General features: G+C 42.7%; 1 protein-coding gene across 2 annotated transcripts; it reads right to left on the bottom strand.

The window, feature by feature from the left end:
• Positions 1 to 2,984: 2,984 nt before the first annotated feature.
• arglu1a (arginine and glutamate rich 1a) lies at positions 2,985 to 10,153 on the bottom strand. Of its 2 annotated transcripts, none has more exons than XM_055870498.1 (4): positions 9,584 to 10,153; positions 7,528 to 7,792; positions 5,090 to 5,173; positions 2,985 to 4,518 (listed from the first exon to the last, which is right to left on the bottom strand). In XM_055870498.1, the coding sequence occupies exons 1-4, from the start codon at positions 9,913 to 9,915 to the stop codon at positions 4,354 to 4,356; spliced, it is 846 nt and encodes a 281-aa protein (XP_055726473.1). In that variant the 5' UTR covers positions 9,916 to 10,153; the 3' UTR covers positions 2,985 to 4,353. The 2 variants fall into 2 exon arrangements, with proteins under 2 accessions (XP_055726473.1, XP_055726474.1); XM_055870499.1 differs by having other exon boundaries at positions 7,528 to 7,753.
• Between the last annotated feature and the right edge of the window lie 2,340 nt (positions 10,154 to 12,493).

Genomic DNA, 12,493 nt, shown 5'->3' with positions numbered 1-12,493 from the left:
CAAATCTTTGTCTTATGGTTTCAGTGTTTGATTTATTTCCGACTACAACTCTTTATTTTATTATAATTATTTGAATTAGTCTATCATAATAACTATTATTATGTTATTACAAGCTTATCACCACCAGTCTACAACAATGTGATTTCTATATAATAGGCCTATAGAACAAATGTATTTTTTTTACGAGATTCACCAACTGTAACCTAAAATTAACTTTTGTAGACTAACCCGGTCAATTGAGACAGCTCAAGGTAGCCTGTAATTTAGTTTAATGGACGCTGATTTGATGAGTCATTGCAACCCACACACCTTTCCAAACTAAATTAGGCCTACGTGTATCAGTCCAAACGTGTGAAGTTGACACTTTGGAACAGCTTAATTTAATCAGTGGTGTATTTAAGGCTACAATTGCTTATTGCACTGTTTGTTTAGCTGATAATCAACGGGGAAAAGTCACACGAGATAGATAATTGGGGGTCAGAGTGGAATGCGGCGGCCGGGTTCCGATTCTCTTGACTGGAATCAACACACCACGGACTGTGACAACCTTACCAGTCAGGGTAGACCGCTAGAATGCCCGCCGTCGAGTTGATGTTTATTGGCGAAGATTAAGAGCATTAGATAGGCTACATTCAAATGAAAGATGAATGAACGGTTAAGGAGGAATAACAAAAGATCGAGGTACACATGTTAATGTTAGAAAGAAACGGATGCCTGCATAAAGTGCTAATGTAACACTGAAATAAGTTCCTTGTTTCTTAATTTTTTTGGGCCTAATGTTACTTGTAAAGTGATCAAATAAAAAGTGCAGCCTATATAGACGCTTAGCCATTTTACCTTCCCTGAATACACCGTAGGAAGAGTGTCCTGAAATAGTGTCATGAGTCCAGATAATATCCTGCCTTCGGGAGAAGAGAGGAAGCGGTGAGTTCCTCTGTCTTAAAAATACCCCCTTACCTTGCTAAAATAAGCCGTGAACGATCGGTAATGACTGCTCTGCTCTTTTCAGTCAGCAAAGGGATCGGGAAATAAACACAACCTCTCTTCAACACATTGGCTAAGCCTCTGAATACTGTCTTACAATTTTATAGCACATTCAGCTTCAAGGAAAAACTATTAATTTGTAAGAGGAATTTGAGAGTTTTGTGAAGCATATAATCATTGAATATGTCCATTGTGAAATAGGCCTCAGGTGAATGGCCTTAATATATAGGCCTAATACTAATTATACATTTATGCCTCCTTACAATATCAAAACGTTTTAAATGAAACACCAGACAGCCCAATAAAGTATTTCAATAATTATATTATGATTATTATCAGGTACAGTTTAGCTAGAATAAGTCTCTAATCAGGAGCGTAAAGGCCTTTGAAAAAGTTCAAACTTTCCATCTGTAATTAGTCTTGAATTGCAGTACTAGGCTATGAAAAGTCTGTAAAAACAATAGGCCTAAAGCATTGCGTTGTTAAAAGAGCACTAACATTAATAGAAATAAGTGTGTGAAATTGTAAAATCTCTATCTCTTATATAAAAACTATATATAGCTGATTAAATTGAATTTCATATGAGGCTATCACTGAGTGTCTGTAAATTGCTGGAAAACATTTTTGGCAAAAATAGTTGTGCAGAAAATAGACAAGCAATTAAAAAGTGTCTGTGTTGCTTTTATCTTTACATAGCCTACTTATTAAACAAACAAAAAACGAATAGACGATGTAGCTAAACTTTCCATATTTTGTCATTTGAAAGGCCCTCTAACCAGCGGGACTGAGTTCTCATGGGCCGTACCTTTGTTCATTCAGTTGCTCCTTAGTGTTACCAACTTAAAACGGAGAACATCTCAGGTCCATGGGGGTCCTGAGCCTTTATCATGATCAAACGGAGTCCTGCTGATTCCCCTATGCACCATGTCGCTGAAAGTACACTTGCCAGTGAAAAGTGACTTATAGCCTACTCTATTTTCCAAAGTTTTCCGGACCTAATGCTTCGTTTCAGAGCTGATGGGCTCTTTCAGTTGTGTTACAATGGTGTCATATTTGTCTTGGCACTTAGTTTCTGTGTGCGTGTGCGAGAGAGAAGATCACTGTCACTTTTTACCCTGGATGGCTATATAGTCGAGGTTCGAGGTGGTTACTCACGCATGGACGGTCGCTCTCACGTCCAAGGTTTGTCATGTCAAATATGTCAGTTGAATCTTGGGGCACGCGGTCCTATGATGCACCTGGAAGTTCAGTGAATCGGAGACGCGCGTCAGGTTCCGTCTTCCAAAGAAGTCGCTGAGTAAATACAAGCACTTTGTTGACTTGACATTGATAAATAGTACCCACAGAGAACGTAGGAGTCCCTGACAGATAATTGATTTTGCTCTTATATTGTGTAATAACTTGCTGGCAACTTCAAGATGTTGTCAATACTTTCATGACTTTATGCATTTTGACCGGACAGCCTTGCCATTGAAAGGGACTAGATTCAAGTATCCAAGCCACGCGCAAATTACGCATGCACTCAAAGGTGAGGAACAATACTTACCATGGGACCGCAGAAGAATTGAGACGTCGCTGAGACATTCAATTAAAATCAGCCAATCATGAACCTCAATTTACATCACTACAGAGACCAACTAATTGTCCAAATACAAACGAATTTATTTAAAAAATGCAGTGCAAATTGCAAATCTCCTCTCCAAAATATCTGAGCCATTAATTCTAATTAACAATATGTTATTATTTGACAAGTAAATATAACAACTCTAAAAGGGGTTACAAACTGTAATCCAGCTCAAAGGTAAACTCCCCTGGAATGTGTGTGGAGAGATCCAGTAAGGAAATCCTAATCCATGATCAAAAAGTGATACATCGGCTTTATCTTCTGCACCTTCATCTTTTGACCAATCATATATTTTGCTAATAATTGGGCTGCCTATGTCAATGCAACATTTTACATTCGGAAATAGCCATTGACTAAAAACCACAATCTGAGACAGTTGTACGCATTCAATGGTTTTATTGGTGTATTGTTCAGTTCCCATTAACACAATCAGGAAATTACCACAAGACAAGTTTCACTTACTCAAGAAGCCCCTTAAACCTACCAGAGATCAGCCAGTCAGACATACTGACACACACACACACACACACACACACACACACACACACACACACGTTCAAACATGCACATACACCTGGTCAGATCTCAACATGTAGCTAGTGAATCTTACCTGGACTTGGACATCCTTTACGAACCAATAGTCATTTTAAGGGGACCCTTTAAGGGCGAGGTTAATATACTACACCAAAACTAAGGAACAGAAGTGCACTGCTTCCAGCGTCTACTTGACTTGAGAGCACAATTCACTCGGCGATTGAACAGTAAGAGTTCAGTAAAATGATGCAAGATTATAAATCCCTGTCGCTTGTCTTTCGTTGTTGTGTGGATTCATTTCTATTTTACAGGAGTAGGACACCAAATCACAGCGATTCTAATATTACATCATACAGGAAATGTCTGCCCCCCCCCCCCCCACTCCCCTTCCCCCTCCTGACCATGGATGAGACGCATCATATCCTGTTCCAATCCTGCAACGCGCCCCGGAGCCGCTCTATGGGCAGTTTGGGAATTGGCCTGGGTTCACCTGTGCAGCAGAGCGTCTGATCACATGCTTGGTTTTTCTATTTGCCGCTAAACTATCGAGGAGCAAAACATTGTAGAAACTTGGTAAAAACGTGAGGATCAATCATCAGAGCAGATGTGAGGTGAAGGGAGGTGGAAGACAATCCTGTCAGCTAAAGTGGAGGTGACTGTGTGCTTTACTGCATATGTTACCCCTGCCTTGTCAGCTTTCTACGTTAGATACACACGGCACAGGAAAACCCAGGCCAACTCCCAAACCACCCACAAAGTTTTAATGAGCCTTAACTGGACACACACACACAAATTATGAGTTTCTGTCCTAGCTTGCTTACTGTTCAAAGTAAGACCTAAGTACGGGCAGAACCAAGTAGTGACAGCTTTCTACACGACAGTTCAGATCCTTAAAAATGGAAATAAACCCCCCCAAAAAGAACAAACAATAGTCACTGGGGGGGTGAGAGGCCGAGGAGAGGGAGGGGGGGGTCAGGGGGCGAGACAGGTGTTAGACGGTGTACGGGCATTCCTCCCTCTAAGGCTTGGTTGGGAAAGGTCTGTAAAGCAAGGAGGTGCGTGACAGGAGAGGAGCCATGCCTCTTCCAGCGCCGTGGGCTGCCCTTCGTTCAGCTTTCCACACTTAAAAACACACAGCGAGCGTTCCAGAGAGGAGGAGAAGGAGAGCACTGGGGGGGATGGAGGAGTGCAAGAGAGGAGGGATGAGAGGCTCATTCGGTGGCCTTGAGGGAGAAGGAGAGCTTGGGCCGGGACTTTCCCTTGCCCAGGATCATTTTCTGCTCCTCCTTCTGCTGCCGCTGGCGATCCTGATCCAGCTTCATCCTCTCCTCGTGAATCTTTCTCTGCTCCTCTACGATACGTAACTGCTCCTCGGCCTGGTGGGGAGACACACACACAGAGAACAACGGGTCAGTTCAGGATAGAGAGATCCTGCAGTGCCAAAATGCCACAAACTGTTTGCTGTTACTTTTGATAAACTGTTTGATATTAGCCTTGAGATATTAATATAATCTGTTTGTTTTGCTTTATGCCTTGTTTACTACAATCTTGGCGTGTCCATGTCGTGTCCGAATCAAATAAATAAATCTTACAAACGAGTTAAGTGCCAGACAGAATATAAACAGGCAAGGGAAAAACAATTATTGTTAACGGCTACTGATAACCATCAATGTACAACCTATGCCAGCATGCAATACTACGTTGTACTTGAGTTGAGTTTCTCATAGTTTCCCTGGAAATCTGTCAATAACCTCAATTTCATAACAAAAATGCCAATACCACTTTCGCATGAAATCTACGATGACCGCGTATTTCAATATCAACACAACCACATTTCATCATGGAATTGCTACGTTTGCATTTTGGGGTTTGGGAAAGTTGCTAAATATATTTCTCTCTTTGTAGGAAACAGAGAGGAGAAGCAGAGGCGAGTAGAAGAGGGCGTACCAGCTTGGCCTGAGCATCGGCAATCTTGCGGTTATTCTCCTCCAAGATTTTCTCCAGCTCCTCCCGTTTGGATGTTTCTTCCTCCTAAAGGGGTGACACGATGCCATGTTAGCGCGCACACAGGCTACGGCCGCACAACATCCCTGCACAGACACACACTCCCACATCATTGACCTCTCAACATACACACACACACATTGGCACACTCACTTGTCTTCATCCTACCACAAAAGGAGTCTGCTCAGGCTCTCCCTCGCACATAACCACTCTTTCCCATTCTTTCTCGCAATCAACCGGAATGCTTTTAGAACACAGGAGAACAAAATTTGTCAAAAGGGAAAAATAACCCCCCTTTTTTCTCTCCCGCTATTCGTGACAATACCCTCCCACATAGGAATCACTCAATCACACCTTTAGCCTTCACTTGATCATTAAGACATTAAAAAGGGAAACCCACTCGGCACACTCATAATAGACAGAAACAGATATAAAAAGACAAACATTCTAAAAAATCTATTTGCCTCTTTCTTATCATCATCATCATCAATAATAATAAAGAGAAAAAGGATACAAAAAAGGAGTGAATAGTTTTGGCTCACCAATGTACGTATACCTACGCATTTTCCTTGCCTGTGTATCTACACAACTGGTGAAAGCATTCGTCATTAAACGGTTGAATATTTACTGTCTCGTCCAGACTGTGTCCCCTGCAGAGAGACAGAAGCGCTCCTGGGGAGGGGAGGGGGGCTGCCATACGCCAAACGCGCCCGGCCCGCCTGTGGCCTTCCTCTTTAAAACTGATCTCTGTACTGCTAGCCTGCCGCCTGCAGCCCAGCTCGCAGTGACTCTTTAAAGCCGCTCTCGCTCTCAGCTCACATCGAGATAACATAATGCAGCAGCAGAGTACAGTGGTGTACAGTACAGTGGAGCAGTACTGTGCGGAGGAGTAGGGCTGAACACAGTACAGTACGTGAGTGAGCTGGGAGCTGTCTGCAGGCCAGTTCAGGTCAAAAGGTGTTAAAGAAGGTGGTGTTAACACAAGTTGTGTCCAAAATCAAAATCATGAACAAAAATCAAAAAAACACCCCTAAGGAGAAGCAAGTCATGAGGACGTCACAAAGAGTACATTTGTTGTTTTTCTTTAAAAACAAGTTAGTTTCAACACAAAAAGGAATATTAAATAAAGAAAGAGGGTTAACAGACAGGGATAGACCAGAGATTGTTGACCTTGCAAACAGGAAACTGGAAATGGAGGTCCGTCATTGTTATGTATTCCAGAGCGGATGCCTTCTAATGGGAGCTTTTCAAAACAAGGATTATTAAGAGCGGGGAGGATAATATCAACTTTATAGGACACAATAAACTAAACTGTGTATGTAATTGTAGCCTATTAAAACAAAATACACTCAAAACAGAAAGCGGCCTTCCTAGTGTCAAAGTAACTATTACCCTCCCTCCCCAAAAAAGTACGTCTAGGATGTGTGGGGGGGATCCGAATAGGAGAGATGGGGGAGGGAGAGCTCAGCGAGGCGCACTGGGGCCACATTTCTCACCCGATTAGTACCGAGCCACTGGCCGATTCCTGTTTGAGTCAGGGTCGCTGGGCATTGGCTGCTCCTCTCATTCACATAACATTATGACTGTACAAACCATGGCCCTCATTAATGAAGCCTGGAGAGAGAAGAAGGCCCAGCGTCTAGTCTACTCAGCAAAGTGAAGGGCCTCAAGAAGACTACAGTCCACACTAGCCGCTAGAACAAGAAATTGAAAAAAGCTAATTGGGCTAAAGGGGGCTGATTTGTCACTAATAAGCCAAAGCTTCTCATCCCTATTTGTTTGTGGTTGGGCAAACCTGTGCTCGCTGCCTACCTGGGGCAATAAAAATGTGCACTAAATATTGGACACAAACAGAGAAAGTGACTGATAATGGAATGTCAATTTGAAGAGAGCTCTTTATTAGAGATGTAAAAGGGAGACATTTACAATAATGAAAATAAAAGTTATGAATAATTCTGAATAGGGATGTATGAATGGGGAAGGAGGGAGATTTATGAGATTGAATAAAGGGATGAAGTCTGTAAATTCTCATGTCTGCCATGGCAAAAGTTTCACCTGAATCCCCCAGTCTTACTTTGACTGTCAACTGCCAAATATCATCTATTTCTCTTTCAATCTACTACCTAAGTGGTAACCTGAGCTCTTGCTCTTTTATCACTCAATCTACAACTTCTGAAGCTCACAGAACTCTATCACCATCCCACCTATCCTGTACTGACCCTCAGCCATGGCAGCACTGCGATACTCTCACACCCTCCATGTAGAAGTGAAACTTGTGCCATGGCCATGTCGGGGGAAGGGGGGACCCCACTTTCCAGAGGAGTGGTGAGGTGTGGGGGGGGGGGGGGGAGACGACTGCGTTCCCAACGACCGAGCGTTACCTCTCTGGCCTTCTGGGCCTGCAGCTCGGCATGCCTCTGTCTCTCCAGCTCCTCCAACAGCTGGCGTTCCATGATGCGCTTGGCCTCCTCCACACGCCGCAGCACCTCCCGCTCTATCTCGTCCCTACGTTTCTCCAGCTCCTCCTCCACCCGCTTGGCCACCAGCTCCTCCACGCGACGCGCCGTCTCCTCCTCGATCAGCTTCTCCTCTATCTCTACCTGACGGCTGCACGGCATGGGTGGGGAGAGAAAGAGGGGAGGGTTGCTGACATGGTAGCAAAAGTGACATGACACGATCAATGCATATTCAGTTAACGTTGAATCAATGTACCCTAAAAGCCAGATTTCTACAGAAACAACCTCTGGGAATTGTGCATTTGTAAGCTTATCAGGGTTATAAAACTACTTATGCAAAAAAATATATATATAGATAAAAAATGTTTAACTTCGTGTTTCATTGATTTGCGATTGAATTGCAGCACATAGCACTATGGAATATGTACTAAACGTGCGTGGGGAAACAGATTTACCCCATTGACTAGACAGACACCCTGGACAACAGGAGATAAGAGAGTACTGTTGTGACTAGACACGATGCCCCCCTGCCCCCTTTCGTGGGAGGAAGTGAGCCTGTCCAGAGCAGCAGAAGACTGGGGGTGGGTCAGTCCAAAAGGCACACTCAAGGGAAGTTGGTTTGTGCACATGAACACAAGGCACGCATTTAAACCATTTCAGCTGCCCTATCAAAAGGACGTGATCGTTGTCACATTGTTTCAGGCACAACTGAAAACACTGTCCCTCTTTCCGATTTAATTTGGTTTAGTCAAACATAACCAGGAAACCTAAAACCCGGGTCCTTGCTTATCAGGTATCCATGTCTTTATTGGACATTGTGTGGCTGGTTAAGTAGCCCTGTGGTTAGCCAGTAAAAGGCCACAAAGCAGACTAGATGACTACTGTGTTGTAAGTATCAGGTGTCAATCAGCCACTGGCCAAAAGGTGAACAACAGCTGCTTCCCCCAGTCTTTATTTCTCTGGCAGACCAATATCACCTGCCTACAAACAGACAAGATGTGGGCATTATGTGAGGTGCTCGCTATAGCAGAAAATATGTACACACACACTGACACCTACTACAAAAGTAGTTTCCCCCCAAATTGCACTATAAATTGTGTGACACCTGGATAATGCAGCAAGACAAGTGAATGCATTTTGTTGAGAAGCAAATATAAGAGATGAAGGTGTCTGATTGTTCATCATTACATTTCCTGACTGAACTGTAGCTTATAATAAGTCACTCACTCAGAATGCTACTTTTAACTGACAGTCAATCTTAGTGTTGCAGGGGCCAGATGAAAGTCCTGTGGTTGGACTTCAGTGGTTGAGAGCCAGAGGGGCATACCAACACATTTTCATTTGACAGGTGAGCAACTTACAGTAGTTGACGCCCCTCACTCCCCTTTCAACTGTTTCATTTAACCAGTGATTAGGCCTGAATTATAATTATGACATTAAAATGTATTAACTCAATTTGGAAATAAATGTCACATTAGCCACAGCTTGGAGGCAGGATTAATATTGACAACCTTTTTGAGGACACGTAAGTTAGCCAGAGAAATCACTGTGTCACATCATCCTTAGATCGTTGATAGTGTCACTAAATCGTTGAATTGTGATGCATGAAACATGACATACAATGTGGCCACTCAGATTGCCACTTACGCACAAATATACAAATGTATAGTTACTAGATGCATGATTAAAGGATTTGAAATGTATACATCCCATTATTAGATTAAAGAAACAAGTGAATTGCAGCCAAGTGCCTTAGTTAGCTGGTTGGCTAATGGTGCAGGTAATAACGTTAGTGTTGTAGGCTTGCATAGCTGATTTGGGCCTCCTCTCCCAAGACACGTAGCTTACGTTAGCTAGCTTGCTAACTAACGCCTATGCCTGAGTGTATGGACGGATCTATTAGCATTGTAGCTAACTAGCGAATTTACCAAGCTAGTTAGCATGTCTTTCATATTGGATAGAATATTCAGTTACGACTCACATCTTCCTCTGTCTTTCCATCTCAACCTTCTTCTCCTCCTCCTCTTTTCTCTGTTTTTCGTCCAAGGCGCTTCTCTTGCTCAACGTCCTGCCGAATATGTCGATTCTCTCCGGCGGTGTGACCGCTCTCTCCCTTTCCCTGCGGGTCGAGACTGTGGCTGACCGGGAACGAGAACGCGACTCTCTGCGCCGGTTCCTCTTCGCTTCACGGGACTTGGATCGCTTCTTGGACCTCTCCTTGTCCCTTGAACGCGACCGGCTCCGTTTTTTGCTGTGCTTGCTGCTTTTGGAGTGTTTGGAACGGGACGAACTGCGACTCCTCGAGCGACCCATGGCTAACGTTACCTCCTCAAGTCGAACGTTCCCAGTTAGCTAGCTCTATCGTTGGAAATAACACAGTAAATAGCACAGTGATACTCTTACACCTCACTACCTGCAATATTTGCTCAAACTGTATTGCTAAAACATTCGTATGTCTCAAAATGTTTCATTCGAACGTGGTTATTATTCTGCCCTGATAACCTGCGGCGCAAAAGCAAGATGGCGACTAGCTCCTTTTTCCCATAATGCAATGCATTCGGCCTTTTCCGACTATCTTCGGAATCTGCCTCGCCTGTGCTGAGTTGAGCTCGGCTGTGATATATGCAGCATGATGTAAATTATATTTTGTTAAGAAATAATCAACCAAATCAAACTCGTTTGATAACATCAAGGAGGTGAATTGACAGGAGTGTGGTCAGACCAATCATGTATATAAACCCTGGATGGATGATGCTATGTATTGGCCATTGAAAGGTCTTTCTTTTTTACAGTCTATGCTTTGAAGCCACCAGACGGCCATATTGGCACTCCCCAGTAGGCTCAATCCTCCATAGGAATGAATGACATTCTATAGTTTTTCAATAGAAGGGTTGGTTGTTTAGCAACAAAACCAATGCGCGATCTATGGGGCAAAATAAACTGGTTTGGCTTAGATTTTTCAACATGTAAACTATATTTTGTCTCCAATGTTTATTGAAAACATAAATGTGCACAATGAGCACTTGTTGTCTCTCAAATATCATTACAGTTGTTGGTTAGTCAGCTAGCGAATTTGAGTCCTATTAGCATAGACATGACATCAGTCAAAACACCTCAAAACAAGACATATCAAAAATAAGATAAATATAGCTGAAACGAGCCGAGTGGTGCAGCGGTCTAAGGCACTGCATCTAAGTGCTCGAGGCGCCACTACAGTACCTGGTTCGATTCCAGGCTGTATCGCAACCGGCTGTGTTTGGGAGTCCCATAGGGCAGCACACAATTGGCCCAGGGTAGGCTGTCATTGTAAATAAGGATTTGTTCTTAACCGACATGCCTAGTTAAATAAAGGTTAAATACATTTTTTATTAAATAAAAAACTACGATTCCCAACATGGCAGCTTCTTGTCATTGCCGCTTGCTATCTGGCCATCCCGAATCACAACAGCACATGAACTTCTGCCCCACTGAAGTGTGCGCATCGTTTTTGTGATGTTGTAATAGACTGGTTAGCTGACATTTTTTTGTTGTTGTAGTGGGGACAGTAACATTAGTAATATCAATTTTTTAAATAATTGTTTTCATTTTTATGTTTAGCTCACATAATATAATTTAAATGTATGCATGGAGGTGTCTGTAATATAATACATGTGGCAAAAACGAATGTAGACATTAATAAATGGCTTTCTATAGCTTCCAAAATATTTGTTACGCTGGTGGAGGAATGCCAAGATGGAGGCACAGTGGCATAAACACGGTGTCCCGTAAATAGCAACCTAGTGTATATACAAATCTTTGGGTCAGACCTAACCAAATCATCATCACACTGAATTTGCCAGTGAACGCCTGATCGAGGTCACCTGATCTGACATTCCCCCAAATCAATTTAGAAATGTTCCACTTGATCTGTAACAAGGGCTGCGTTCAATACAAAAAAAAACATAACGCAACGTTCAATTAAACTGAAGCGGTGCTGTTCTGAACGACCAGTTGAAAAACAGGGAGAGGTTGGGTTTTGGGTTCAAAATGCAGCGCTGCGGATTAAATATGTCACTCATTGCTTCATACCGCACCCGCACCAGTACCTAAAAGGGCGCGTTCCTCTGCCCAGGCGTTGCTGACACATGCCAAATCTTACAACGCCTAGATAGGTATTTTAAGTATCAGTTAACCACATCATATGTTATAGCAATCTGTCAGTGGATGACGTGGCACGCAACCATTGGTTGATGCATGCAACATCTGAGCAGTGAAACGCGACCAAAGTCTGTTCGAAAAGGTTGAAGAACGTTTTGAGGAAACATGTTGTCTTTCAGTACAAGCCGTTACAAAACGTAGCAAACGTTTAACCGAACTGAATGCACAGACAACATGGCAGATTCAAACAAGAAGGATGACGGTAAGACATTTCATAGGCTCCCTTTTTCGGGTTCATATACAGTCAATTAACTCTGTAGACCAGACCCAGCTGCTATCACATTGGTGCCTTATGGGAGAGCCACTCCTTAAAGCTGCACTTGATAAAATTTGAATACCTCGCCTAATTTCAGTTTCCGTGACAAAATAACCAAGCAAGTAGGATGTAGAAAATCATTGTACCATCTAAACCGCTGTGAAATAGATTTTCCATAATCAAAAATATTGTATTTTCAGCTGTTTGAAGCTGGTGTACAAAACCGAAATTAAAAGACAAAAAAACAAAACGTAAGAACAGAAAGCATAGTGATAGCGCACATAGAACAGATCTACCGCTTCTTAGACTTGCTTTCAATGAGAATAACAGATCTATAACACACATTTCTATGTGAATGTGGTCAGGTCGCCCAAAAAGTGACATATTTCAGCTTTTTTTATCTATGCTAAACAGCCTTTATGGGATATCTTAAATTTT

Source organism: Salvelinus fontinalis, chromosome 19, assembly GCF_029448725.1.
Source record: "Salvelinus fontinalis isolate EN_2023a chromosome 19, ASM2944872v1, whole genome shotgun sequence".
In the NCBI taxonomy this organism is placed as follows: domain Eukaryota; kingdom Metazoa; phylum Chordata; class Actinopteri; order Salmoniformes; family Salmonidae; genus Salvelinus; species Salvelinus fontinalis.
The sequence above is the reverse complement of the archived record's forward strand: the minus strand, read 5'-3'. Positions and strand labels throughout refer to the sequence as shown.